Here is a 27,391-nt window from a genome sequence, read left to right as displayed (position 1 = left end):
CCTTAGGTCAAATATGCAGGCGTTTAGCTAAATAAGTCGATGTTTGGCCCTCGTTGACTGGCCTAAGAACATATCCATTATATAGGTTAAAAAAAGTGTTCTTTTTTTTTTAATAAACATACTTATATGACTTCCAAAATATAGTTTTTAATTCTGTCTTTAAAAATAATTAAGAAAGGCTGTCATACCTTAACTAATAATAGATTGCTTTATAATCAACTTTATTTATATCTTTATCTATATATAATCTATATCTATATCTATATCTATATATAATCTTTATTTATATTATATTTATTAATCAACTTTAAATATATCCCCTGCAGGTTTACCAACTTTACTTTTTTATTTTTTCCAAAGTGCGCTTGCACCTTGAATTTGTGGTTGCGCATGCGCATAACATATAACCTCTTCATGACGTTTTTTGATTTTTAATTAGTAATAACTAATTAAATAATTAATTAATAAAGTTAAAAGTTATGTATTTTAAATAAAAATTTTGTTAGCAAATTAGTGCACTTATTTATTTTTTTCTGCTGTGGCCAACTACGTTGCTTTACTGAGAAATAAAAAAAAAAATTTCGAATTTTTATTTATCAACAACTAATTAAATAATTAATTAAAAGACATAACAAATATTGATTTCGAATTAGCAGATAGCTAGCAATTAAATTTATATCTTCATTGTTCTTAATTCTGGAGGTTTTATGCCAACTTTTTTGAGCTGTTTTAGCGTTTTTCCATGAGCTCTTAAGCTATTAGTTTTTAACAGTGCATAGCGCGGCGATTGTCAAACTGTAGCGGCCTGCTGTCAATAAGCAGATTTCTACCTTATCCTATGCGACTGGCGCCGCCATCCTCACCGCTGATTCTTTGGTCAAGCTACTTTAGCGTTAGCACTCTATCACGGCTAACAACGTTTCTATGGGAACGTTAATGTTTCTATAGTTACAAAGACTTTCTTCTTCCGTTATTATAAATAAAGAAATGAATTAAGAAGTTACACGTGCTCGATCAACAACGCATTTTTGCTATCCGTTCTTGTTTTGTAATAATTTATGAATAAAATAAATGTTACATAAAAATAGTAGTGGCGTTCGGTATTTGAACCAATAGAATTCAAGTTCCTGGTTCCTTCCGCTACAAAACGCTACCTACCGCCACCTATCGCTATATAAGACAATCAATTTACGACTATTGGCAACGCGTTCTAAGGACTTTAGTCCACTTTAGTCTTAAACAAAAATCAGTTGAGTATGAGTCACGTAAAAAAGAGGGCGTCGTAAGGGGAGTTAAAATAAAGTTTAATATCACTAAGGATCTTGCTTTTTTCCACGGAGTTTAGATAGAAGGAGCACGCACAGCATAGGGCATTTGGTATAAAATGTGTCCCCAAAAACAGCATCAAATAACATGTACATATTTTCACCACCAGAGTAGCGCAACGGGCAAGTAAATCTCTGTGATGTCACAAAAAAAAATTAAATGTGCCATTAACTATTTATTTCAACATTATTTTTTAATTGTTAATTATTTATTTGAAAATCTGTAAACATTGGAATTGTAGGTTAAGTATAGCTTACTCTGTGTTATAATATTTTTAACCGCTAAATTTAAAAACTGGTTCGAGGCAGTTGCAGCGCACTCTGTAATGAAACTTTATTTGCTCTACTTTTCGGGGACACTTCTGATACTATACGTTCGTGCTCCTTCTATCTAAGCTCCGTGCTTTTTTCCCTCGAAATGTTCTCTTATAAGTGTTATTAACACTACAGATATAAAGTAAACTTTATTTCACGATATAATTACTATGAGCTACTGTAGTAGAACGTCATGAAAGTTTAAATGTAAATACTAACTTATAAAATGAAGTGTTTGATAAATTTAGTTATGAAATTTTATGGGTATATTTGTTCAACAAAATAAGATTATAACATTAATACGAAATTCAATTATTATTATTATTATATTGTGATTCAAGGTATTTATACAAAATTGGTCAAATATAATGTTTAAATTATATTTTACAGGCATTGATGAAAATTTTCGAATACACTTCTTATAACTTGTTTAAGGTTTGTGTGTATGTTGTGTGCTTTTCGAGTGATAATCTATTTAATTTAAAAAAATGGTTACTGGACCTGCTGAACATGGTATACAAGCTGATGTTATATTTGTTATTGAAGAAACAGCTGTAAATGGTGCATATTTGAATGATCTCAAAACCAATTATTTAATACCTACATTAGAGTAAGTAATATTTGTGTAATTATGAAACTTAAATACATATGAATAAAATGTAATAACAGTAATGTTTGTTACACTGATTTTATTTTTTTTATAGGTATTTTAGTCAAGGTGGTATAGAAGACAGAGAATATGTTGCAGAGGTATTTGAATTCATGAGTTATTATTTATTTTATGCAACATTTATATTTAAAGTATTGTAAAGTATTTTTCTTTTAATATAACAGAATAGTACTACACTGTATGGAATAGTATTATATCATGCTGCTGATTGTTTGCCAGCATCTTGCACAGAAACTCTTGGCCCTTACGTAAATCCCCATAAATTACTACTTATCTTAGATAAACTTGAGTATGTAAAATTTTATATTTATTATTTTAATCTGCGTTTTAGTTACAAACATAGCTGGCATAACTACTGAAAGCATTCTATGCAAACCGCCAGTTAATATAATTTTTTCTATGTATGTATATGTATCATTTATTAATTTAAAATGTTATGATTGTAGAATGGTTGGTGGAAAAGGAGAATCACATGCAAATATTGGAGAAGGCCTTGCTACTGCATTGCAATGCTTTGAAGATTTATTGCTAAGACGAGAACCGAGTAGTGCAACACAGAAACATTGTATTTTGATCTGTAATTCACCACCGTATCAAACAGTTATTCAAGAATCTTATAAATTTGCCGGTCATACTGTGGAACAAGTAGCTACTCTTTTCCAAGAGGTCTACCATTTTTTAAGTAATTATTAATCGATTCTTATATATAAATTGAGTACTTTATAATATTTTTATTTTTAGAGAAACATCAATTTATCGGTATTGTCTCCACGAAAAATACCAGCATTGTTCAAATTATTTGAAAAGGCAGGAGGTGATCTGCAATCGTCTCAAACAAAGAATTATGCTAAAGATCCACGACATTTAGTACTTTTACGTAATTATAATTTAAAAGAGAGACCTGTCAGTCCATCAATTGGAGGAACAGTTCATACAGCAGTACCAAATACAGCACAGATTCCTCTTAGCCCATTACAAAGCAACGATAGCCCAAATCCAAATCAAGTCCAGCAAAGTATTGCTCCAACACCACAATCACAGACTCCTACATTCCGAAATCAAACACCTCAAAATATTGCTTCGGTTCATCAATCAGTAGCACAAAATATGGCTGCACCTATAAGTGCCCGATCACCCTATAATCCTCAAATATCTGCTCCTCCAAATTATCATCCAGGGGCTGTCGGTGCAAGAGCTACACATTCTAGATGGATGAGACCATTCATAGCACCAAGTGCTAATGCTCCCACTAATGCACAGAGTAGTGCCTTAATTGCTCAATTAACACAACCACCTTCATCATTAGGACTTAACGTATCTCCATATGGTCAAAGAATGGATGGTAGTATGTTACTGCAAATTATTCTATTATATTTATATGCGTAACAAAATTATATGAATTTACTCATGTGTTATATATTCACATTTCAGTGGTTAACAGTAATATCATGGCAGCAAATGCTCAACAACAACAACAACAGATAAATCAGCAACAGCAGCATCAATTGCGATTGACTATGCAGCTACAACAACAACAGCAACAACAAGCATCCTTATCTATTTCAAATCAGCCAGCACACAGTCAAGCAACGCCACAACTCACAGCATCGTGTGTAAGTCCATCTGTGCCTACTCAAGTTCCACCAACTGTAACTGCATCTCAAGCCCCAGTTCCAGTATGTTCTGTAACTCCACTAGCTACTCATCCTCAAGCACAGGTACTTCATGATAAATATTTTTATTATAGAAGTGCATCTTCCAATAATTTTTTCTTAATGATTCCATTTCCCTCTTTTTGTTCACGTTCTTCTGTTTCCTTTCGTTTTATATATGTTAAAAGTTTTGTTCTGTATTTGTCCTGCTATCTACATTGCAGATTAATGGAGGGAGTGGAAATGTTTCAAATCAACAGATTACAACTGCAAGAGAACGACATACTATTTGGCAAGGTGTTGTGGAATGGATTGAAAAGACTAAAAATCCTGCTGATGCACAGAAGCAAACAAGACACGTTCCTTGTCAAGTTTCTGCCAATTCAAAAGATGGAGATCCAGAATTGTAAAAATTTTTAATTTAATAATATATTGTAGTTATAATTTTAAATAATTATTTTATCATAGTTATGAATAATCGTATACTTATATAGAATAATGCTGTTTTGTTAAAATTTTTAGAAAAGCAGATACATGGCCACAAAAGTTAATAATGCAATTGATGCCAAAACAATTAATAGGAAATATTGGTGGATCTTATTTAAAAAATTCCAAATCTGTTCTTTTTCATCCAACACAATGCGAAGCTTTAGAATCATTAACAAATATGATGACTTCTGGATTTGTAAGAATTATTTCTTACATTGCAACACCATCTTTATATTGAAAAATCATTTTGTCTTCAAGAGAATAAGTAATATTATTAAATTTGTTTTTGCATACTTTATTTTCAGGCAGGCTGTGTACATTTTACATCTGTACCACCTAGTTCAGCATGTGAAATAAAAGTGCTTATACTTCTTTATACAGCAGAAAAACGAACATATTTGGGCTTTATTCCTAATGATCAAACAGCTTTTGTTGATCGTCTTCGTAAAGTGATTCAACAACAAAAAACTTCGCAAGGTCCAATGAGACAAGGTCAAGTAAGTATAACAAATAAAAATAATATTTACAATTCCTTGTTGCGAGTATGGAAGTAATTATTGCTATTAACTTGATTAAATAGGCTGGTGCAGCCCCTGGAAATGCCTTACCTGGTACTATACCTAACACGGGAATATCACAAGGTGGGATTTTATTGTCTCAAACGAATACTTTGACAATGGGTGGAGGACAAATTACACAAAATGTTGTTTCTGCGAATACGCCTCAACAGACTTTGCAAACTCCTTCAGCTCAACAAAATCAATTAACTTTACAGGTAAGCTGAAAATCGCATAATAAAGATAGATTATTGTAATAAATGAAATTAATAATTCCCTATAAATTAAATTGTTACAACTTGTTATAGAGTGGAGGAATTACTGCATCACAAGTCAGTGGTAATACAGGAGGTATTATCGGTCAACAAAGACCACCATTTGATGATCTTGAAATAGCCAGGCATCAGAATTTATTAAAGATCCAACAATTACGTCAAACGCTAGAGGCTGCACAGCAACAAGAGGCACAATATAAATCACAACTGGAAGTTAATGTAAGCACTAACAAAAATATTATGTCACGTATTTATTTTGTTTAGATAATAAATAAAATATTTAATTTTTATTATTATTCTCACAGATACAGCAAAATTTAGAAGTAGCACAACAACAGGAAATGCAATATAAACAACAGCTTGAGGCATGTTATTCTTACATATAAATAATATTCATTAATCAAATTTGAAGAAATATTAGAATTATCATTAATATTTAATTATCATTAGGCCCAACAAGCACAACGTGGTATTGCTCCTTCCGCTATGGCAAATCAAGCATCTAATGCTCAAAGAATGATGCGTCCTGTGTCAACTAACAGTCTTGGTTTACGGCATTTACTACAACAAGTATGAAATTTAAATATGATAATTCCTCCTCTATAGTTTTGTATAATTATAGTATATTAATATATATATATATATATATACACATAAATATATAAATATTTCTTTCGTAGCAACAACAACCTCAGTACAGACAACAAATTCTTGGAATACAACAACAAATGGTTAGTCCGAGAGGACAAATGACAACACGTCCTATGGCACCTAATAGTACACAAAATCAACAATTCGATGATAATTATGATTTTCTTAATTAAATAATAGTATAGGTAATTATATTTTTTAATTTTATTTTGTATAAAAATTAATATAATATTATATTTACAGTTGATCACGAGAAAATATTCGGACCCCAGTATAGATTTAATATTTATGTTCTGTATTTTAACTAAATGTATAAATGACTAAAAAAACAATCCGTGCTTTGTGTTTTGTGCTTTTCATTGTCCTGATAAAACTTAAAGTGTTGTTAGATTCCCATTTTCGCAGCATTTTTTTAAAACTTTTTTAAAATCTTAGATATTTATTTTTATCAGGGATGTCATCAATAAATACTAATTTTCTTACTTCTTGTGAAGACATAAACTTCCTTACTATTACAAAGCCAGCATTGTACTTTATGATAGGTTGTAAGTGTTTTGGATTTAATTCTTCTCGTAGAGAGTTTTCTTTATATTTTCACATCACCACCATAAACATTAAATTTGCTCTCATTAGCTAAAATAACGTCATTCTGTAGCACATAGAAATATGTTTTAGCAAACCGAATCTCTTCTTTCTATTTATTGCGTCAAAATATTGTTTTCTTCTGACTATTTGTCCCTTTTCTAGATGTATATCACTACGTTTTGCCTGTAGTATTATGGCTATTTTTGGAATACTTGTTTCTACGATTCTTTTTTAATTTTTCTAGTAATGTCACACCTATCGTGAACACTTAAAATTTGCAATGGTTTGACGAATAAAATTGATTCTGTCTTTATTTATATATATATATATATATATATTTTTTTTTAGGATGACTTCTATAGTTCTCTTACCATTTGTTAAAAAACTTAAAATTTTACAATACGAGTTTCCCATTTTTCGATGGAAAATGAGTAACATAAGTGCTGCATATTGAAAAATGTGTTCTTACTTTTACGACTTATTTCTCAATAAATTTGAAACGCAATTAAAGAATACTTGACCATTAATTCTTCCTTTATATTAAAAGCATTATGCTTAAAAACATTGTACTAATAGATTTTTGAGATTTAAATCACTGTTATGTTGACTAACACTATTTTAAAATATCCGAATATTTCTCTGTCCTACGAATTAGCGATTTGTTTTATTATCTTCAATTATTAAAACAATCGTATATGATAAATAAATATTTTTTCTATTTTTGTTATCTAGAAATAATTTTCTAATAATATATTCTACAATATATTTTTTTCGTAGATTTGTACATTTAGTTGAAATACAAAATATAAATATCAAACTGGTGTCCGAATATCTTCGTGACCGACTATATTCTGATATTAGTTTAATTTTAATATTTGTACAGAACATTATTTGATTAAAATAAAATATAAGAACATATTATTTATAAGTAGTTCTATATTACAGTGTTAATTATGATATTATTTGAAGAGATAAATAAATTCTTATATAGATTTATTTTATATATTTTATAATATAATATATTATATTATATTATATTATATAGTAAGAATATAGTAAGATATAATAAATAACATTATAAACTTTTGTAAAATATTTTTGTCTCTTTTTAAATCTTATTTTTTTATATTTTTTTCTTTGTTCATTTCCTTGGCTGATAACATTTCCTTCCAAACAAGCAATCTATGTAAAGATAAATTCGTAAAATAAGACTATACAGACTTTTTAAGTAAACAGATAAGAATTATCGTATGTACAGTTATTAATTGAGTAGTAGCATATAACACATAATTGAGAGAAAACGAGCTTACTTGCAGCAGCTGACTTCTCGATATCAATTTTTAATTTTTCTAACAATCATGGCACTAAAAACATATACTAGTTTAAAATTACATTTAAAAAGACAAATTACACAATATAATAAAAATATTTTACAAATAAAACATATTTGTTGTAAACGTAACGTTGCTATTCAATTGTATCACAGTGGAAATGGTGTTTATGGATACAAACCCAAACAAGCACAAAAACATTTGGAAGGTATTTAAATTAATCAGTTTATTTAAATATTTTTGTTTAAATATCATAATTATTATTATTTAATATACTAATTTTCAGTGTCAAAAGAAGACTTAGAGACACGAGTTAAAAACAGTAATTTTTATAGGCTTGTTATGGCATATAGACAGTTTGCTCATAAACAGGCCAATATAAATCCTATATCATTGAACAAACAAGTAACACTTCCTGAATTGCAACCAGAACAATTTGGGTTAAATCTAACTGACAATGTATCTTTTAAAGGAATCTTGGGGATAAAACAAAAGGAAGGAACTGTTTCGGAAGCACTGAAGTTTTTGAATACTGTTTATTGTTCCCATATTGGAGTCGAATTTAATTATCTTGAGGTAAATATATATATCACCTTTTAATAATTTATTATTTTAATAATTATACATATTTAAATATTATTCATTATTATTGTTATTATTATTTACCAATGTTTTCTCACCCTTGAGTGATTTTTATTTGCTTCTAAATGGATTTGCCCTTATCAAGTTTAGCAGATAGTTTTGTTTAAAGAATAAGAGGGCTATGCTACATATCTTTAGGATAATACCTTTTTAAATATATCTGTGCATGTCTGATTATGAGTTTAGTCGAAGCTATCATAGGTGTGTAAATAATTTAATTGTTATATTGGTAATTGAAATTATAAGCGTTAGTATGAAAATCTGTCTTTGTTTCCATATTTTTTCTATTTCTCTTGCTAGCAGTATATATTTATCTATTTTTTCTTTTTTTTTATATTTTGATGTTCTGTTTGTATCTAATGAGACAGCTATGTTAATAATGTACGTAATACATTTATATTTTATTTTTTAATAATTTAATAATTTATTAAGAAATATATATTATTAATAATATTCACACACATTTTTACTATTGTTATTATTATTTGAATAGACTGAAGAAGAAAGGGAATGGTTTTCTAACGTCACAGAAATGTGTTTAATGGAATCATTGGATAATAAAACACGTATTGCTATTGCAACAGAAATGTTAAAAAGTCAAACACTTGATAATTTTCTGGCTACAAAATTTGTAAGCTTTAAGAGATATAGCGGAGAAGGAGCTGAAAGTATGATGGCTTTTTTTCATGAATTTTTTAAATTGTCTGTAAATAGTAAGTATATAAAGATAAAAGTATTATTTAAATAAAAAGGGTTTTAATAATTTTTCTATTCATTTTACAGGCGGCTTAACTGATATTGTTCTTTGTATGCCACATCGTGGACGTTTAAATGTTCTAACAGGAATGCTTAATTTTCCACTAGAAAAATTATTTCATAAGCTTAAAGAATCTTCAGAATTTCCACATGATGCAAAGACAACAGGTGATGTTGCAAGTCATTTGGTGTCTTCCATAAATCTAGAAATTGATAATAAAAATTTACATGTTACTATGCTCCGTAATCCATCGCATCTAGAAGCTGTTAATCCAGTTTCCATGGGAAAGACTCGGGGAATAATGCAAATTGTCAAAGATGGTGCATATAGTGATGATCACTCTGCATGGTGGAGTAATAAAGTATTGAACTTACAAGTAATTATTAATATATCTAACTTTAGATATTATACAGGGTATCAAATTCTTTTCCATACAAACATTGTAAGCGTATTCTACGCACAAAAATAAGGAAAAAAGGTTATATAAACATAGGTCATTTATAGCTTTATTAAAAAATTATAACATAAATTATAAAATCGTCTCTAAACATACTGCTCAAAGATGATGTTTAGTGGTTCTGTGTATGTTGCTTACTATCTTGGAGTGATTCAATATAGTCTTTTATGAAAAATAGCTTGACTACTTAATACATCTGATCTCACCTCCACTACAATTTTTATTTATGGGGGAAAATAAAACAAGAAGTTTATGCAACTAAGATAGCTACACTTCATGTTATAATAGGACAAATCAGAAATGCAATTGTAGAAATTAATAGAAATCCACAAGAAATTCGTTATGTCATAAACAGCATACTACAGCAGCGTCAAACGTGTATTCACATAGGCGGGCAACATTTTAAAGAGCACATTTAGACAATTTTACAATTGATGAACTTTTTAATAAAGGTTTAAATGATCTGTAGATAAGATTTTTTTTATTTTTGTGCTTAGAATATGTTCATAACGTTTGCACAGTAAAACATCTGGCACCATGTATATTATAAGATATACAAATGAAAATATAAATATAAGTTTTTGTTGACCTCTTTTTAAGATTCATGGTGATGCTGCTTATATGGGACAAGGGATTAATCAAGAATGTCTAGCATTAAGTGGCGTTCCTCACTTTGAAATAGGAGGTACAATTCATCTAATAATTAATAATCAATTAGGATTTACAACTCCACCTTCTAGAAGTAGATCATCTAGATATTGCACAGATTTGGCAAAAATGATTGCAGCTCCTGTAATTCATGTCAACGGAGATGAACCAGAAGTAGATATATTACATTTAAATTTATGTGTATGAAATGTTTTACACATCAATTACTTTAAATATAGCAAGATTTTTACAGATGGTTATACGAGCCACAAGAATAGCATTTAAATATCAAAGGAAATTCAAGAAAGATATTTTTATAGATATAAATTGCTTTAGAAGATGGGGTCACAATGAATTAGATGATCCAACTTTTACAAATCCAAGAATATATAAAATTATACAAAATCGTCCGTAAGTATAATATTTGACTATATCATTATCAATAAATTGATAAAAAATAAAATATGAGATTTTTAATCCTTTAGATCTATACCAGATCGATATGTAGAGAAATTAATTGAGTCCAATATCCTGACAAAAACTAAAAAAGAAAATATTATGAAAGAATATAATAAACGTCTGTCTGAAGCTCTTAAACAAGTTGAAAATTACGTTCCAGAAGCAATAAACTTATCAGGTAGATGGACTGGCATGGAACAAGCTAAACACAGTATAACTCAGTGGGATACAGGTATTGATATTGATTTGTTAAGATTTATTGGGGAAAGAAGTGTTCATGTAGAAACAAACTGGGTAAGTGTATGTATTAATAAAAAGTAGCTATTTATTGGGTCGGTATTTTTCAAGATGTCTGATAATTTATTTTAAATAAATAGTCAGTATTTTGAATAAAATGTCGGTGTGTATTCTGTATCAATATGTACACTATGCTATACAATATGCAATTATACTATACAATATGCTATTTTTCTCATAAATACTGACCATCTATTTAAAATTTTATCAAATTATTATTTATGCTAAAATAAATATTTATATATTCTGACCATTTATTTTGCAGCATACTGACCAAATGAATAGAAATGCTAATAAAATATTTTTGTATGATTTATTACAAATTATCTTTAAAAGATAATTGTATCTTTTATTCTAGAGTATTCACCCTCAATTGCTGAAGAATCACGTTCAAGGCCGACTGAGAAAATTAATGTTTTGTGAACAGTTAGATTGGGCTAGTGCAGAAGCATTGGCTATAGGGTCCTTACTTTATCAAGGTTACAACGTTAGAATAAGCGGACAAGATATAGGTAGAGGAACTTTTTCCCATAGACATGCTATGTTTGTTGATCAGAATACTGAAAGTGAGTAATATGAAATCTTTTCTATAATCTCTCATATTTTCCATAATATTACATTATCTATAGATATTATAATTTAACATTTAATTATCTTTTAGATATTTATATTCCATTAAATTGTATTGTGGATAAACAAATTGGAAAATTAGAATTAGCAAATAGTATTTTATCAGAAGAAGCGGTACTTGGTTATGAATACGGTATGAGTATAACAGTCCCAACAACTTTAACTATTTGGGAGGCACAATTTGGAGATTTTTTTAATGGAGCACAAATTATTATTGATACTTTTATAACAAGTGGTGAAGCAAAGTGGTTGCTCAGTAGTGGATTAACAATGCTTTTGCCTCATGGTTATGATGGTGCTGGTCCAGAACATAGTTCATGTAGAATTGAACGATTCTTACAACTTACAAATAGCAAAGAAAACGAAGTTGATGGTGAAGATGTTAATATACAAATAGTTAATCCTACTACACCAGCACAGTATTTTCATTTATTGAGAAGACAGGTATGGCCGTAAATAAATTGTTTAATCATATTACGGATGTCTTGTGTAATTAATTATAAATTAAATAATGAATAGAATCATGAATATATATAATGTCCCAAAAATCGTGGTACAACCTGTTGGGTGATGATTCTATATGCAAAAATAAGTCGAAAAGAAAGAAAAACATTCTTTTATTTAAGGCTTCGTTTTCGAAGAAAAAAATGACTTTTAAAATCCTTCAGGTAGCTATGTTGTCCATATCCATGTTTGATAATACAAACGAATAGAAGTTTCATACTTCGAATCTTCCAGTAAATATATGGTTACCTAACGGATTTTCAAATTCATTTTTTTCGTAAACGAAACCTTAAATGAAAAAATGTAATTGTTTGTTGATTTATTTTTTCATGTAGAATCATCACCTAACCGGTTGTACCACGATTTTCGGGACTCCCTGTATAGAGTGTTCTAGCAACAGTAGTACAACCGCGTAAGGAATGATTTTTCGTGAAAAATGTAAAGTTATTGCATATGAGATTTAGTTTTCTAGAAAAATAACTTTAAAAATTTATTCGATACATTTGTATTTATTGTATAAAAAGTTCGAAATCTTAAAAGTGCGTATAAGAGAAACAGAAAAACTGTAAAAATAAAGTATAAAGTTTGAGGACAAAGTAAAGCAGGAGATAAAAGAACAGGTGAAAAAACAATAATAGATAAGATAGCAAAAGAAAATAAAAAATGTTGTATTTAGAGAGTAGGGTACAATAAAGATGACAAAAGAAATGTTAAAATAAGAATGATTGAAAGTTATTTGAAAGAGGAAAAAAGATCGAATAACAACAGTGCCTTGAGCGGATGAAGCACTAATTGTAGTAAATAATCCTAATGTATTACTAAATGTAGTAAATAATTATAATAATAAAATTTTATTTAAATTATATCAACGTTTCCTCGCCAAGAATTTTACATTACTTACAGTAAATTTCGACTTGACAGATCTGTTTTTGATCGTATTTGTGGATACAAACACAATGTTATTATCTGCTTCCTCTTGTTGCTATATGTAACTATATCAAGATGTATTACGCGAGAATACGTGGACATGATATTCTGCTTAAAATCATGCAATGGCAATATAGCTTTTGCAGCAACTCGTCCACACGTTGGTGTAATAAAGTTAATTTTTATTATTATATATTTTATTATATGCATAATCTTATTATTTATGATATTATTCGTATAAAGTCAAAACTTATACTAATTAAAAATGTATCGAATAGATTTTCAAAGTTGTTTTTCTCAAAATGAAGTCTTTTATGCAAAAATTTTACTTTACATTTTCGACTTATTTTTTCACAAGGAATGGTATTCCTAATTCGGTTGTATCATTGTTGCCGGAACATCCTGTTTACAAGGTGAGTAAAAAAAAATTATCACCTAATGTTGCAAATTTCGATGTATACATACACATTGTAAATACATTGTATATGTATATGGATAAAATATCCAAGTATGATAAAAATTAAAAAAAAAAAATTAAGCATGAGAAAATATTATTTATTATTGATAAAATTATACAGTTTAGTATAATTCAAAATAATTTAAAAATAAAATATATATTCTTTATTATTATTTATACAATATAAAAGAATTGTATAAGATTGTTAATGATAAAATGAAATATATTACAAGTAAATATAATTAAATTAATAAATATATTCTTATATAACGAGAAAAATTGAGAGTGTACAGTGCCTATGTATAAGCTTCCCCATGAATAGGTTATTTCTAGTTTTAGAAGAAAATATTTTGGTCAAAGTAACATAATTGAAAGAGTCACATTTGATATTAAACAAAATTTAATATTAAGATTATTTGATAGAAAATTAATAAAATTCTTCGAAATTTCAAGTCATCGGTAGTTTCTTAAGTAGAATCTTACGAGCTTTTCTTCTACACGAATCGATTGGTCATCCTTTTCTGAATAAAATAATATTAAGATATAATATCAACAAAATATGATTAGTTCGCGATGTTTTTTGAAAAAATGTTTAGCAATTATAAATAAGTCATATCCTTTTCTTGTTTGAGATTATATTCCGATTTTTTTTTTCATTCAGAAAGTTACAATGAATTAATTTATGCCACAAAAATTAATGTTTTATTTAAAAAAAATACCAATGACATTGACAAGACTTTTGCTTACCATCAAAAGTGATACTTGTAATAATGTATTTTTGCTTTGAACATTTTTGCCGTAAAAGCTAAAATACCACTAACTAAACTTTTCATATTTTCATATTTTTCTATTCATATTTTTTCTAGATGATAAGGAATTTTCGAAAACCATTAATTATAATATCACCTAAAATATTATTACGACATGCGAACGCTACGTCATCATTGGCGGATATGAAGCCTGGTACGAGTTTCAAGCCTGTTATAGGTAAAAAATATCTATTAATATGTTATAAAATATATTTAAAATATAATAAGAAAATAAATAATTATATATTTCAAGGAAATGATAATATAAATACGTCTAAGATAAATAAAGTAATCTTAACCAGTGGAAAACATTATTATGCCCTTGAAGATTATAGAAAAACTATTAGAGAAAGTAATGTTGCAATTATTAGATTAGAATGTCTCTGTCCATTTCCTTTACAAGAATTATTGGAAGAAATACAAAAATATAATAATGCAAAACGTAAGTATAATAAATATTGGAATTTATTAAATAAAAATATTCTATTATTGTTATTAATAATAACAAATTAATTTTTATTGTAAGGTTAATCTATTATCTTTTTTCTTTTTTGAATTATTATATATTAAGTTTTTTAATAGTTTTTATATGGAGTCAAGAAGAACCTAGAAATATGGGAGCATGGAATTTTGTGAAGTCACGTTTTGAAAATTTATGTGGTCGACAAGTAAGTTATATACAATACAGTTTGTATGAATGTATATAGTATATCAATAATAATTATTATATTTTCAGTTAAAATACTGTGGACGTCCTACTATGGCAGCATCAGCTGATGGCGAAAGCAAATTACATAAACGTGAAGCAGAAGAAGTTATAAAAACACCATTTTTGATAAAAAACATTTTAAACTAATGAAGTTAAAGGTTCATATTATTTTTTCCATTTATTTATAACAAATGACTTTCTCAAATTAATTTTACGTTTAACTAGTTCTGAATATTTGATTATTAGTGGCTATTGGTAAATGAAAACTATTTTTTTGACGAATTTCTCGACAATTACTACAACTACAGCAACAAATAATATTGTCACTAGAAAGAGAATATTTATTATTACTTAGACGTTCTTCTGTTACTAAATCTTGTATTCTTTTTTCTAATTCAATAGCAGTTTCTATATAAAAGAAATAAGTAAAAAATTAATCATATTAGATTTATTATTGACTTTATTTAGTTATACTTACTTAAATTAATATTTCGTAACTGATAAGCTATATTCTTTGCAAACATATCAAACTCATCATCATTTCTTTTTTCCATTAAATCTATTTCTGTGCAAACATCTTTAACCATATATTTTGTAATATTATTTTGCTATAAAAGACGTTATTTTTAGAACTCTTTTCTTACATATTGATTATTATATATAACTCAAATTACTTATATGTTTTTATAATAAATGTGGCGAGAAGGATATTAATTTTATAGAATACTTACTTGTTTATCAGAGTTAACGAATGGGAAAAATAGTTCATGCATTAGTTTAAAATATTTTGTTTGGGATTCATAAAATTTTCCACATAATATGGCAGCCGCAATTTTTGATAATTCAAAACAATATTGCTTTTTTAAATCTTCTATTTTTTTAATGCAATCATAGATTGTTAAAGAGGGTATATTCATGACATTTACTATATATTTATATACTCTATATCTGTATATTTTTTTATCAAAATGATCAAATGGATTTAAATATTCATATTTTCCATACAGAATTAATAAGTTTACTATCTCTTCTTCTGCCCATTTAAATGCCATTTTAAATTTCTTTCTAATAATATTTTTTTTTTAAATTGGATACATAACCAAATTAACTTCTATTTATTGTCAAACATTGAAATCAAGAAAAAATTATTTTTTGTTTTTTGAGTTATAAATATTCTATAATTATTAATATTTCTATTTATCCAAAAATATGTTTTATATATGATACTGATATCTTTAAAATAGTTAAAAAAGAATAATAAATTTAAAAATATAAAAGGAATGACATTTTTGATTCTTTTATTTTTTTTGAAAAAAATAATAGTATATATTCAAGATGATATCACATAATATTCTGCTAAATATATATGTGTGTGCGTATATGTTTATATATGATAAGTATGAAAGTATTAAGCTTAGAAAAAAACAATTAATTTTAAATATTATTATAGTAATTTTATTTAAACAATTTAGGATATACCTATCAAATGCTCAAAGTACATATTTACTTATAGTCATTTAATTCAATTTCCATAATATGAAAGTAGGTTTGAATTGTATAGGAAATTAGCACAATATAACACACAATATACACAGATAATGGTGTAATTTAATTTGAATGATTTTAATAATCTAGGTTCTTTTACCCAATGCCTTTTGTGTCAATTCAGTTTTCTTTTGTTGTGCTAATTCTTTTTGTTTCTTCTCATCTTCTCTTCGTTTTGCGGCTTCTTCTCGTTGTTGTTTAATTATTGCTAACCGTGCTAGATCTGCTCTAGCCTCATCGGTTTTTCCAGCAGCATGCAATTTCTGATAATTTGCATAGGCCCTTTGCTTTTCTAAATGCTCTCTGAAATTAACAAATATTTATAGTTATTTTTTTAATTATTACATAAATCTTTTTACTCTTAACCAGAATAGCAAAATAATATATAAATAAGAAAAATATTAAAACTATTTACTTTTCTTTTCGCGACAATTCAGGCTTTGCAGAATCTAATGATTGATTCAGTTGCGATAACTTTTTTGCTTTTTTTTGTACTCTGTTTGGATTCTCCACCTGAATTAAATTCTCAACTCCCTTCGCTTTACCCTTAAAAAAAAACAAACAAACAAAAATACTAATTAATATTTATATTAAACAAAATAAAATTAGTAAATAAATTTTAACTACCTCTGTTTCTGATTCAGACTCTGATTCAGTTTCACTATCAGTTTCAGATGCGCTGACATTTTTCAATTTGTTCCTACTGCCACGTGCTTTGGGTTCTACTTCTTCCTCGCTAGATGACTCATTACCTTTATTTTTCTGAAAAAAATAAATGAAAAAATTGCCAATTTTACTATAAAAAATATTTGATAGTTTTGTTTAAACTAATGATATTATTTTACATCAATTAATGTAGGATTTTCTGTGTACATTTACATATGTATAAGCATATATCTCTTTGTACACGTTGCATTATTCTTTAAGTTATATAAAAGATAGCTGCAGTGTGCGTCGTTTATACAGTATTAATATAAATAGCATGTAATTTCTAAATGTCTGAATATCAAAATATTAAGTATTATATATTAAAAATTAGATTACTAAAAATATAGAGATATAAAATTATTATTCTTAACGATTATCTATTACGATATGATTTAAGCCATTAATACTTTGAAATATCGATACAATTTTATTAATAAAAAATAAAAATAATATTTTAAATTACTTGCATTCATATAAGAAATTTATATTCTAAGAACACCTTAGAAAAACAGTTTGATTCTACACCTTTAAATTGGAGATTAGATAAACCAATAACATAGACCTTGAATGTGACAGTTATTTCTAACGAGAATAAAAAGTCTCAAAGAGATCATAGATTGGAATTCACCCGTTCTTCTGAAAAATAATTTTGAAGTTCCAATAATTTTTCTGCTCTATTTATAATATGTTTATAATTACAATAAGATATAAAGTAAACGATATGCTATAAACGAAGCAGCAGGGAATTATACTTTGTTAAGGAAATATTACAGAAATTCAGTACAAGTAACGGAAGGAAATTCACAAAAAATTTTAGTCCAACGCGTTTTTCAAATTAAGATCAACACATTTTGTTGATGAAGAATTAATATTATATTATTTTAATACAAGTCAGAAATTAAGTCAAGATTATGTCAAATTTATTGTCCAACTCATAATTCCTTTGAGAATTTTTATCTGCATGTTAAATAGAATATGATTTAAACCAAAAAGAATTTTAAATTCAAAGTCAATGTTGCCACAATTTTGTTTACCTAATTTCTACTGATTAAAAAGTGTAGAATTGAGCTGTATTGATCATGACGTATAATTTCCTTTCATCTTATAGTTACTAACAAAATTGAGCGTACACAAGCGCTATAAAAGTTTTATTTGTTTCATTAAACTTAAATGTCTAGAATTTGCTGATGATAGAATTATATTGTGATGAAAGTCAAATATGTTATTTAATAAGAATAATACTAATTGTAGAACATAAGGGAGAATAGTTAAGTCGTGAAGTCGTGTGATACAACTAATGAAATTAACGAAATATTGAATTTTTTAATACAATTATAGACAAAATAATAGAATAATTCAGTATTAAAAAATAATTTAAAGCATTTAACTGAAAATTTGAATATATAATATTAAAATACATTATTTCCATCGTGATAATGACTCTAATTATCTGACGTATAAAATTAGAGAATGGTTGGTACATATTATTTCAAAATTATTACGTACTCTGCCATAGTCCCCAGATTTACATTTGTAGAAGAAAACTTTTATTTTATTTATTTTTTTATTATATAAAACAGAGATCTAACAAAAGTTTTATTCAATTATAGAGCTTTGATATTAAGAGTATTAATCATTCAAGAATGTGAAATGAAAATCGAGGGATTATTAATAGAAATACATTCGAGGTTCATGCAAATCCTAAAGTATAAAAACTTTATACCGCACTTCCGTCCAGATAGGTCATTTCTAGATCATTATCCTTCACAGAAACAAAAATTAAACTAATAGAAACTAATAGAAAATATCTGAATTTCTAATATTAAAAACCTAGTCGAATCTATAATAAAATTTTTAAAAGTTGTTACACGTGAATATGCAACAAAATATTAAAGTTAGAATTGTTGCTATATGCAAATATGTTACATATGCGTTCAATTTTGTAATAAATAAAATGCAATGCATTTCCTTATTTTGGTTAATAAAATATGATAATGCATCATTTATTTTCTTATAATTGAACAGATAAAACTTTTATAGTATGTATATGCTCAATTTAATGAATATAACTATATATTCGATTAAATTAAAAATATTTCTAACTTTCGTCAATATTTAAGGTTATAAAAAAGAAACTAACGAAGCACAATGCATCGCATAAACATTCTGTTGCAATTATCTGTCCCAGTCACATTTGACCATCGATGGACAATTTGACATTACGTACTTATTAATAATATCTAAATCGCTGAGCTGGTGGTTAACCTAAAAATACTGACTCTCCATTGACGTTTTTCTTCTTCCTGACGACGTTGTTCTTCCAATTCCTCGGGATTCGTAAAGTGGCGATTACGGCCTTTGTGATTGACAAATTTCCCTGAAATCAAAATAAACAACAAAAACAAAAATATCTTTCGAGGTCGAGATGTTGAAAATTACGTGTATTTTACTCTTTAAAAAAAGTAGTGAGAAAAAATCGAACAAAGAGCAATTAGAAATAATATTCACTTACCTCGTGGCATTATTTGTGTTTATAAAACTAATGGTAGCTTAAATATAATATAGCTATCAAAATTGATTGAGTATTCAAATTTCTTAGATTATAATCTATAATTACGTCAAGTTTTGATTAGATCAACCCCTCGATGATAGCAAATTCAAACGTAGACTAACATAACTTATGTGAATAACTACGTAAACTAAAAAACACGTCGGTACTGTAATATCGACTACGCAAAGAAAGGACTATATTACTCGTACATATGTATTCACTGCAAGCCAATGTAAGAAGCATGAATGCGTTACATGATTTTCGGAAAGCATTATGTACTGTTCGCATGCGACGACTTAGCCCCGTATGGAGGATTCTCCTACGAGTCTCATTGGCTAAAAAGATTAGCTGCATCGTCACTCTTGCTTGGCGTAACGTATTTTTCTTATTGGTGCAAAGGCTCACAACACTAACTCAATATACAACAAAGAAAGAGAACAGAACAAGTTGAAACGGATAGCATAAAATATTAAAGCATTGGCGTAGCATTCAAATGATTTTGTTTTATTTACGTTTGATCGTAAAACATCAATATGTCCATTGCAAATATAGAGATTTTACGATTTTGTCACAAAGATCCTACTTTGTGTACCTCAAAAATGTCAAAAGTGGGGATAAGAAGAATGAACGTATCATTCTTACTCCTGTGTTCCCTCGGAGAGCCATCCGTTATATTATTGTTAAATACAGTTTACAAATAGAAAACATCAGATCTTTTTATTGGCTATTGCACTTATTTTTCGTACTGGTGGTAACTAGTGCTGCCACCATACGATTTCGTTAAAAAATCTTTTTGCTAAATGAGTTATGCTATTGGTCGGTCTATTGGTAATAAAGTCGTTGATTGTGCACAAGTTTTTGGGAACGTATCGACGTTTACCGGTCCTCGATTGTTTGTTGTCTCTTCTTATATTGGTGACAAGTAATTATTTATTGATAAAGAATGTATATATACGCATAAAAGTAAAATAGGCTAATAATATCGCAAGGCAGTAAATAAAGATATTTAAAGTAACTTTATGATTATTATGATCGGTCTTTCAAGTTCGATGAGAAGTATGTCAAAGTCGATGTGATGTGTTACTGTGCGACCTTTCAGGACGACGGCCTCCTAAGTGTTATATAGATTTGGATACGTTCTATGCACAGATGAGTTAGTGAGTATCAAATAAACATGCGTCAAATTACGTAACAAGAGAAATTTTTAGAAATATATCAAATGAGTGCTCTAATATTAAGATAGACGATCGATTACGAATGTAGAAATTAATAATTCGTTGAGTAATTAACTTTCGCAGAAGCTTGATTATTTCGTTTGTTTATTTTATTTTTTTTATTTCTTCTCCTAAAAGTAGTGAGGTATTTAATGTTACACCAATTGAGAGACATGTAGAAATTTAATATATATTATTGTTAATATTTATTAAATTATTATATTTGAAAAGTGCTAATATACAAATGTGTATATGAAAATATTAATAGCATTTGTATCGTACACAGAAGGAAAAATAAGAAGAAAGAAGAGGTTGATTGACAGAAGAGATCCTTAAAGGGTGCAAGAAGATAATTTGATAAAAGAAAAACATAAAAATAACAAAAGATGTAAGTGGGTTAATTATTTATAAGTAAGTGGATTAATAAATTAATTACTTTTTATTTATAATTATTTTATAATGTTTCTTTTACTAAAAACGTGGCGATAACTATTTTATTTTTTTATTTCAGGTGGTACAGTACTCATTGGCCTCAAAAAAAACTTCTCTTAGATGAGATAAAAATTATGAGAAGAATAGAAGAAAGATGTTTTAACAACGTATCATCAACATAGAAAACATAGTATAAGAAAAAAGTAAGGTTCAATACAGAAGAGAAATAAAGCAATTGTATAGATGTTTGATAAAAGTAGGACAGGGTAAAAAGCACAATTATAAAAAGGAGAATAAAGAGATTAAAAATTTGGAAAAGGTGGGTAGAAAGGAATGGGTGCTGGGTTGGGCAGAAGCAGCACCAGTGGAGGTGGTCTGCTCGAGGCTCTTCCCACAGGGACGCCGCTTCATGTAGCTATGCTAGGTCTTGACAGTGCAGGAAAAACAACTGCCCTCTATAGATTAAAATTTGATCAATATTTGAATACTGTACCGACCATTGGTTTTAATTGTGAAAGAATTCGTGGTGGCATTGGTAAAGCAAAAGGTATATTTTATATATCAACCAATAGAATTGAGAGATCATTAATTTTCATATAACATTCTAATATTTATTATATGTCCTAGGAGTAAATTTTTTAGTTTGGGACGTAGGTGGACAGGAAAAGTTACGACCTCTGTGGAAGTCATATACCAGATGCACAGACGGTATTATTTTTGTTGTTGACTCTTGCGATGCGGAAAGACTTGAAGAAGCAAAAATGGAACTTACAAAAACAGTTAGGAGTCCTGATAATGCGGGTGTGCCCATTTTAATTCTTGCTAATAAGCAAGATTTATTGGGTAAACTTTGTTAGATTAGAATTGAATTATTTTGATATATAATTGCACAACCACAATTTTGCCTTTAGGTGCTAAAGAAGTGAGTGAATTGGAAAAGCAGCTTGGTGTCTCGGAACTGGCTGGGTTGCCTGGTAGTTCTAGCATAAGGGTGCAGCCTGCTTGTGCTATTACAGGGGAAGGTTTACACGAAGGTCTGGACACTCTTTATCAATTGATATTAAAACGACGTAAATTGGCCAAACTAAACAGGAAGAGGGCTAGGTAGGCCAGGGCTTCGGAAGACTGCACTTGCGTCTTCTGATATTGCCCACGGATGATCTCTTCTTTGATAATGGAAATGCCCACCGTGGGCCTCTCCGTATTATCTTTTTCATTCTTGTCAACTTTCTCACCCATATTGTTGACAGCTAAGAAGTGCTCAATTAAATAAATAGATGGCTAAAACAGCAATAGCCCCGTAAGTCTGAAAGTAGAACAGTATTGATTATTACAAATGCTTCAACTTTTATTATAACTACTGACAGTTTGTTAACTTAGGTTACATCAAGTCTTGCAATCAATTTAGTGTTGAAGAGTGCTGAGACTAATCAAACTTGATTAAGCAAAACATCCGCACTTGTTAGACTAAGTAATACAAGATTGATAGTTTCATCTAAAGAAAATTCTTTACTCTATATATGACTTGAATTCAATTCTGATAAGAAGAGCATACCATCCACGTAGTTGGTGGAATTTCATATTGTGAAATCACTTTTTAATCCAAGATTTAATAGAAGATATATATTATATTATATTATATTATATTATATTATATTATATTATATTATATTATATTATATTATATTATATTATTGTCTTCTATTCGCTCATGATAAAGTGTGAATGATGGTTTTACATCTTAGAACCTTACTATAGTGCCACTTAGTCTGGAAGTGATCAAAGTTGAAAATGACAAATCATGAACTACTAATTTTGTTAAAGAGGAAGAGTAGCATTACTAGATCAGACTTTTAATAATTTTGGACTTATCATTGTGGTGAAAGACAGCACTGTTAACGGGACAATAACTAAGGTTGAAGTGTGTATTCATATAAACATCTCAATTGGAGTTTTGGATTCACAATAAACATATGGAGTATTAGTACATATACTATTATTCCAAAATCAGTTGTAACTGTGGCGTGTATTCTACTGGGGAAAGAATAGTGTTTCATCTATTCATTCAAACATTCTACCTTTACTTAAGAGTGATTGTCTATAAGAATCTTGGATCTTAACTCTGATTGGAAAAGTATGATTGTTCAATGCGCCGTATTAACCTCCAGATTATACAATGACTTAGTATGCATCATAATGCAAATAAATAGTATGCTAGCACTGAAAGAGGCAGTTACAATTAGAGACTGTCTCATTCTCAGGGCCTTTATGATAATTCAGACCTCTCACGTGATGATAAGAGGATAACATCAAGAAGCCAGGAGCTCTCAAGTTACAAGAGTTTTAAGTGCAATCGATAAGCACTGTTTGCATTTGTCATTGCTATTATACCAATAATGTTACTGACTGTTAATAATGAAAATGGGAGATTAAGCAAATTCATAAGTTTATGTGAATACAGCGCAGCTTATTATATTTAGCCGGCAGGTATTTCTGTTGGCTAGGTTTAAGTGTACCAGTTTTTTGGCCTTCATAGATTGCAGCATAGTCTATATAATTGTCATTTCATTACCCAAGACAAGAGCTGGCAATCATTTGATATTAAATACAGGAGTTATCGATGTAGCTTCAGCCCCTGAATTAACATGAGTTAATCTAGTGAGATATTTGTCTACTGTGAAATTGTATACAAATGTTCCCAATTTGTAATATACACTTTGGTGGAAAGCTTGTTTTCCCATATACTGGCATTTGAATCTGTATATTTGTTCTCATTTTGTGCATGTTTCGTGTTGAGTACATACATAAAATCTCTTGTCAATTTGTTTAAATTTATAAACGATATTAATATTCGCTAAAGTGCTATGTTTTTATAGTGTGAAATGTAGGATTACAAATTTCTCACAAAGTGTGTGATCAAAAGAGTGAAAGACTGATCATTTAATTTGAGACAGTATATCAACAAAGCAACAGAGAATGGATTATTAAGAAAATGACAAGGAGTCGATGTAAAAGGTCAGTTTAGAAATTGTTTAAGATTCTTTTTAATAGTCCATAATAGCTAATAGGTCGATTCGCTGAGATCAGTCAATGTTATGGAAGAAAAAATTTGATGGGTAATTTAATGTCTGGTAGAGTACAAGTTAGAAAATTGAATATATTCTACGTACGTCTATCTAATCAGTGAAAATTTTAGCCCATATTAATAATGCGGTGTGAACTGCGATTTTCAAATTATACATAAGTTTAAATACAAAAAGGTCAGCACATAAAAGAAAGGTAAAACAATACCTTTATAAGACAAAAATCTATGTATAAGCTGCATATTATTGATTTGATGTTACTATCGGCAGCTTTATCATAGATTCGTTGAACCCTTGATCATTAAAACAAAAACGGAAAACAATCTGCTAATACATTACTCTTTAAAAATAAAATGCTCAGCCATCGGCCTAAGAGATAGATGGATGTGCTTCCTGATGACAAAAATCATTATTTATTATAGTAGAAAAAGCTTTAGTATAATCGCATAATTACTCTCGAGGTGACTTGCATAAGTTTAGAAACTTTGAAGATAATCGTATTTCTGCGATTTTTTGCACCTTTATACCTTGAAGAAAAGAATTTAATTATTCCCTTTATATGGGTGTTCTGAACTTATTATAGATGGAATTGTAAGTAGTAAAGAGATCAATTTTTTCCAATACATGTATAACACATTAACTTGTATTAAAATACATATTTACATATAATTATATTTATCATTCTTTATTGCGATATTTTTATCTCCATATGCCAAATTAAAAGAGATATCGTCCTTTTTAAAATTCATTGCTAACTTTTACACTTTTGAGATAATTTATTGGTGCTATTTTAAGTAACTTACAATCATCTCCAGTTGAAGATTACATCTAGAAATTATTTTGTAGATCCATTGAAATATCTCGTACACAAGTAGATTTAGTTTTATATTCAAAATTATGTTTTTAATAATATTAGTATATTTTCAATATTCTATCTATTGTTTCTCATTTCATTTTTAAATATAACAAATATGTTTACATGTGTATTGAAGAAAACTTTGATAAACAGAAATGCTGTGATAATGTTAAAGTATGTTGTGGGTGCATATCATATTGTTTAAATAAAGCGATTATCATTCTTGATGATTGTAGCACTCCTTAATTTTTTTTTTATTGCAGCTAGTAGCCTAGTCTCAAATTTTTGTCACATTGAAGGAAGCTTATTTATCAAAACACAAAGATAAAAAATCACAACGATTCATTTAAAGTGCTGTCGTCCTAATATTATAATATGCTTTATAGATATATATATGACTGATGTGCGAAATACAGTGAAACAGAAAACTACTCTATGCAGATTGCAATGATAAGACAAAAGTAATCATCGTACTTTGTTGTGTGTTACGTTTGAAAATAATTTATTTTATATGATTTTTAGAGTGACAGAAATTTTGTTTTAACACTGCACTGCCTACTTACGCTTTTAATAATAGCACTTAAGCATTTTTTTTCATAGTATCAATGAGACTTAGTGTTTTATAAAGAATTATTTTCTATTATTTTGAAAACACTATTTAAACTTTGTATAGTCTTAGACATCGTCATTGAAGGCGATTCTTGATCATTTTTCAATTCCGAGTTCATAAAGATAGTTGAAGATTATCGAGTGATATGTGTTATGTAAAATGATTTTATAAAGGAATGTAAACATTCACACAACACTCTATTTTCAAGCATTGGACAATATTTTATTTCAATTCAATATAACATTTTTATTTACACTGATATTAAATTATATGATACAATCAAGTTGTCAGTTAATTGCCAATAGTTTCTTAATTTTTAGTATGTCTACAAAGATTACCAATTACTCTGTAGATATGTGTAAAGTCGTTGACAATCTATTCTGTAGAATTATATAAATGATGATTTCATCTCAACTTGTTTTGATCAATTATTTATAATCTTTGATCGGAACAAAATATTGCCCAACAAATACTGCTATCTTTCATACTTTTTATCTCTCATGTACTGTGTAGTGTGAACGTCGATTTTGTGATCGTGTAAATTACAATGATAGACATATTGATTGTTGCACTTCTTTATTTTGTTGATATGATATTTAGATATTTGTTTAACTTTCATGAATGTTTTTCCTATAGATGCAGATTGTTAGGAGAATTGTCAGTACCTACTGTGAAAATGAATAATTTATTATTGTCTTTATTTTGAACAATATGTTAAGGTACATGAAATTTTTAATAAATTCATTAATTCTGTTAAATTGTAATCCGTACTTCTAATTAATTTTCCTTATTATTTGAAAACTTTTGAACGGAATAATCAGAACATCACACTCCAATCATGTGCCAATGATAAAGAAAAGCGTTGCATAATAAACTTATTGTTAGATTTAAATACATTGTATTGCGTATCTAAGAATGTTATTTGTATTCCTTTTCAAAGTGCACTTAATTGAATAAGAATTTGTATTCGTTTTAAAAGTGCTATTTATTATGTGTTTCAATGTAAAAAATTGTTTTTAATTCAACTGTTGTCAAGAGAAGCGTAAATCTTAAGTCGCTAATATTTGTAAATATATGATTTAACTTCAATGCGCTTACTTATATATATAAAATGGATATAATATTTTACCTAGTTTATTATTTGACTGGTTTTTTGAAAGATATTCTATTTTAATTGTAATATTTTGGAGCGTTAGTTAATTAATTAATCATCTAGACTTTTTGAATGAAAGTTATATTTATGAGT

The 27,391-nt window shown here is 28.1% G+C and overlaps 4 protein-coding genes and 1 long non-coding RNA gene across 15 annotated transcripts; 3 read left to right on the top strand and 2 right to left on the bottom strand.

The window, feature by feature from the left end:
* The first annotated feature begins 1,220 nt into the window (after nucleotides 1-1,220).
* On the top strand, nucleotides 1,221-8,058 carry LOC122520326 (mediator of RNA polymerase II transcription subunit 25-like). Of its 9 annotated transcripts, none has more exons than XM_043640455.1 (16): nucleotides 1,221-1,981; nucleotides 2,076-2,250; nucleotides 2,345-2,390; nucleotides 2,475-2,599; nucleotides 2,757-2,976; nucleotides 3,052-3,655; nucleotides 3,742-3,923; nucleotides 4,223-4,368; nucleotides 4,485-4,647; nucleotides 4,757-4,948; nucleotides 5,032-5,226; nucleotides 5,317-5,502; nucleotides 5,589-5,648; nucleotides 5,734-5,853; nucleotides 5,964-6,119; nucleotides 6,178-6,266. In XM_043640455.1, exons 2-15 carry the CDS (start codon nucleotides 2,129-2,131, stop codon nucleotides 6,105-6,107), a joined length of 2,505 nt encoding a protein of 834 aa, XP_043496390.1. In that variant the 5' UTR covers nucleotides 1,221-1,981; nucleotides 2,076-2,128; the 3' UTR covers nucleotides 6,108-6,119; nucleotides 6,178-6,266. The 9 variants fall into 9 exon arrangements, with proteins under 9 accessions (XP_043496390.1, XP_043496385.1, XP_043496381.1 ...); XM_043640450.1 differs by having other exon boundaries at nucleotides 4,187-4,368; XM_043640446.1 differs by having other exon boundaries at nucleotides 3,742-4,028.
* On the top strand, nucleotides 8,012-15,342 carry LOC122520379 (probable 2-oxoglutarate dehydrogenase E1 component DHKTD1, mitochondrial). Its single transcript, XM_043640472.1, has 14 exons — nucleotides 8,012-8,058; nucleotides 8,137-8,426; nucleotides 8,986-9,205; nucleotides 9,276-9,416; nucleotides 9,510-9,625; nucleotides 10,307-10,528; nucleotides 10,608-10,765; nucleotides 10,840-11,107; nucleotides 11,469-11,676; nucleotides 11,772-12,184; nucleotides 14,495-14,615; nucleotides 14,691-14,879; nucleotides 15,020-15,105; nucleotides 15,174-15,342. Exons 2-14 carry the CDS (start codon nucleotides 8,193-8,195, stop codon nucleotides 15,291-15,293), a joined length of 2,496 nt encoding a protein of 831 aa, XP_043496407.1. The 5' UTR covers nucleotides 8,012-8,058; nucleotides 8,137-8,192; the 3' UTR covers nucleotides 15,294-15,342.
* Nucleotides 13,868-15,709, bottom strand: LOC122520390. Its single transcript, XR_006304520.1, has 3 exons — nucleotides 15,625-15,709; nucleotides 14,376-14,606; nucleotides 13,868-14,149 (listed from the first exon to the last, which is right to left on the bottom strand). It is a non-coding gene; the product is annotated as an uncharacterized LOC122520390 (long non-coding RNA).
* Nucleotides 15,710-16,578: 869 nt separating this feature from the next.
* Nucleotides 16,579-20,194, bottom strand: LOC122520310 (28 kDa heat- and acid-stable phosphoprotein-like). Its single transcript, XM_043640421.1, has 5 exons — nucleotides 19,912-20,194; nucleotides 19,679-19,776; nucleotides 17,319-17,453; nucleotides 17,107-17,237; nucleotides 16,579-16,994 (listed from the first exon to the last, which is right to left on the bottom strand). Exons 1-5 carry the CDS (start codon nucleotides 19,919-19,921, stop codon nucleotides 16,778-16,780), a joined length of 591 nt encoding a protein of 196 aa, XP_043496356.1. The 5' UTR covers nucleotides 19,922-20,194; the 3' UTR covers nucleotides 16,579-16,777.
* Nucleotides 20,195-20,770: 576 nt separating this feature from the next.
* On the top strand, nucleotides 20,771-27,234 carry LOC122520291 (ADP-ribosylation factor-like protein 4C). 3 transcript variants are annotated; one of them, XR_006304502.1, is made up of 6 exons: nucleotides 20,771-21,107; nucleotides 21,451-21,552; nucleotides 21,676-22,143; nucleotides 22,224-22,439; nucleotides 22,508-22,896; nucleotides 22,977-27,234. XR_006304502.1 is itself a non-coding variant. In XM_043640406.1 (5 exons), exons 3-5 carry the CDS (start codon nucleotides 21,930-21,932, stop codon nucleotides 22,702-22,704), a joined length of 627 nt encoding a protein of 208 aa, XP_043496341.1. In that variant the 5' UTR covers nucleotides 20,771-21,107; nucleotides 21,451-21,552; nucleotides 21,676-21,929; the 3' UTR covers nucleotides 22,705-27,234. The 3 variants fall into 3 exon arrangements, 2 of the variants coding, with proteins under 2 accessions (XP_043496341.1, XP_043496353.1); XM_043640406.1 differs by having other exon boundaries at nucleotides 22,508-27,234; XM_043640418.1 differs by having other exon boundaries at nucleotides 21,451-21,575; nucleotides 22,508-27,234.
* Nucleotides 27,235-27,391: the final 157 nt, after the last annotated feature.

The sequence above is a fragment of the Polistes fuscatus genome, unplaced genomic scaffold (genome assembly GCF_010416935.1).
Source record: "Polistes fuscatus isolate 324 unplaced genomic scaffold, CU_Pfus_HIC Scaffold1, whole genome shotgun sequence".
Lineage (NCBI taxonomy): Eukaryota > Metazoa > Arthropoda > Insecta > Hymenoptera > Vespidae > Polistes > Polistes fuscatus.
This window is presented reverse-complemented; position numbering and strand designations above follow the sequence as displayed.

What these genes read in the sequence shown, in the direction of transcription:
- LOC122520326 (XM_043640434.1), top strand. Translation starts at nt 2,129, where the DNA reads ATGGTTACTGGACCTGCTGAACATGGTATACAAGCTGATGTTATATTT. An exon ending in ATATGATGACTTCTGGATTT is followed by an intron (nt 4,648 to 4,756) that starts GTAAGAATTATT and finishes CTTTATTTTCAG; the next exon opens with GCAGGCTGTGTACATTTTAC. An exon ending in AATCACAACTGGAAGTTAAT is followed by an intron (nt 5,503 to 5,588) that starts GTAAGCACTAAC and finishes TTATTCTCACAG; the next exon opens with ATACAGCAAAATTTAGAAGT.
- LOC122520379 (XM_043640472.1), top strand. Translation starts at nt 8,193, where the DNA reads ATGGCATATAGACAGTTTGCTCATAAACAGGCCAATATAAATCCTATA. An exon ending in TTCATTTATTGAGAAGACAG is followed by an intron (nt 12,185 to 14,494) that starts GTATGGCCGTAA and finishes TATTTTTTCTAG; the next exon opens with ATGATAAGGAATTTTCGAAA. An exon ending in AAAATTTATGTGGTCGACAA is followed by an intron (nt 15,106 to 15,173) that starts GTAAGTTATATA and finishes TTATATTTTCAG; the next exon opens with TTAAAATACTGTGGACGTCC.
- LOC122520310 (XM_043640421.1), bottom strand. An exon ending in AGTCTGAATCAGAAACAGAG is followed by an intron (nt 17,238 to 17,318) that starts GTAGTTAAAATT and finishes TTTTTTTTTAAG; the next exon opens with GGTAAAGCGAAGGGAGTTGA. An exon ending in GAATTGTCGCGAAAAGAAAA is followed by an intron (nt 16,995 to 17,106) that starts GTAAATAGTTTT and finishes TGTTAATTTCAG; the next exon opens with AGAGCATTTAGAAAAGCAAA.
- LOC122520291 (XM_043640406.1), top strand. Translation starts at nt 21,930, where the DNA reads ATGGGTGCTGGGTTGGGCAGAAGCAGCACCAGTGGAGGTGGTCTGCTC. An exon ending in TGGCATTGGTAAAGCAAAAG is followed by an intron (nt 22,144 to 22,223) that starts GTATATTTTATA and finishes TATATGTCCTAG; the next exon opens with GAGTAAATTTTTTAGTTTGG. An exon ending in TAATAAGCAAGATTTATTGG is followed by an intron (nt 22,440 to 22,507) that starts GTAAACTTTGTT and finishes TTTTGCCTTTAG; the next exon opens with GTGCTAAAGAAGTGAGTGAA.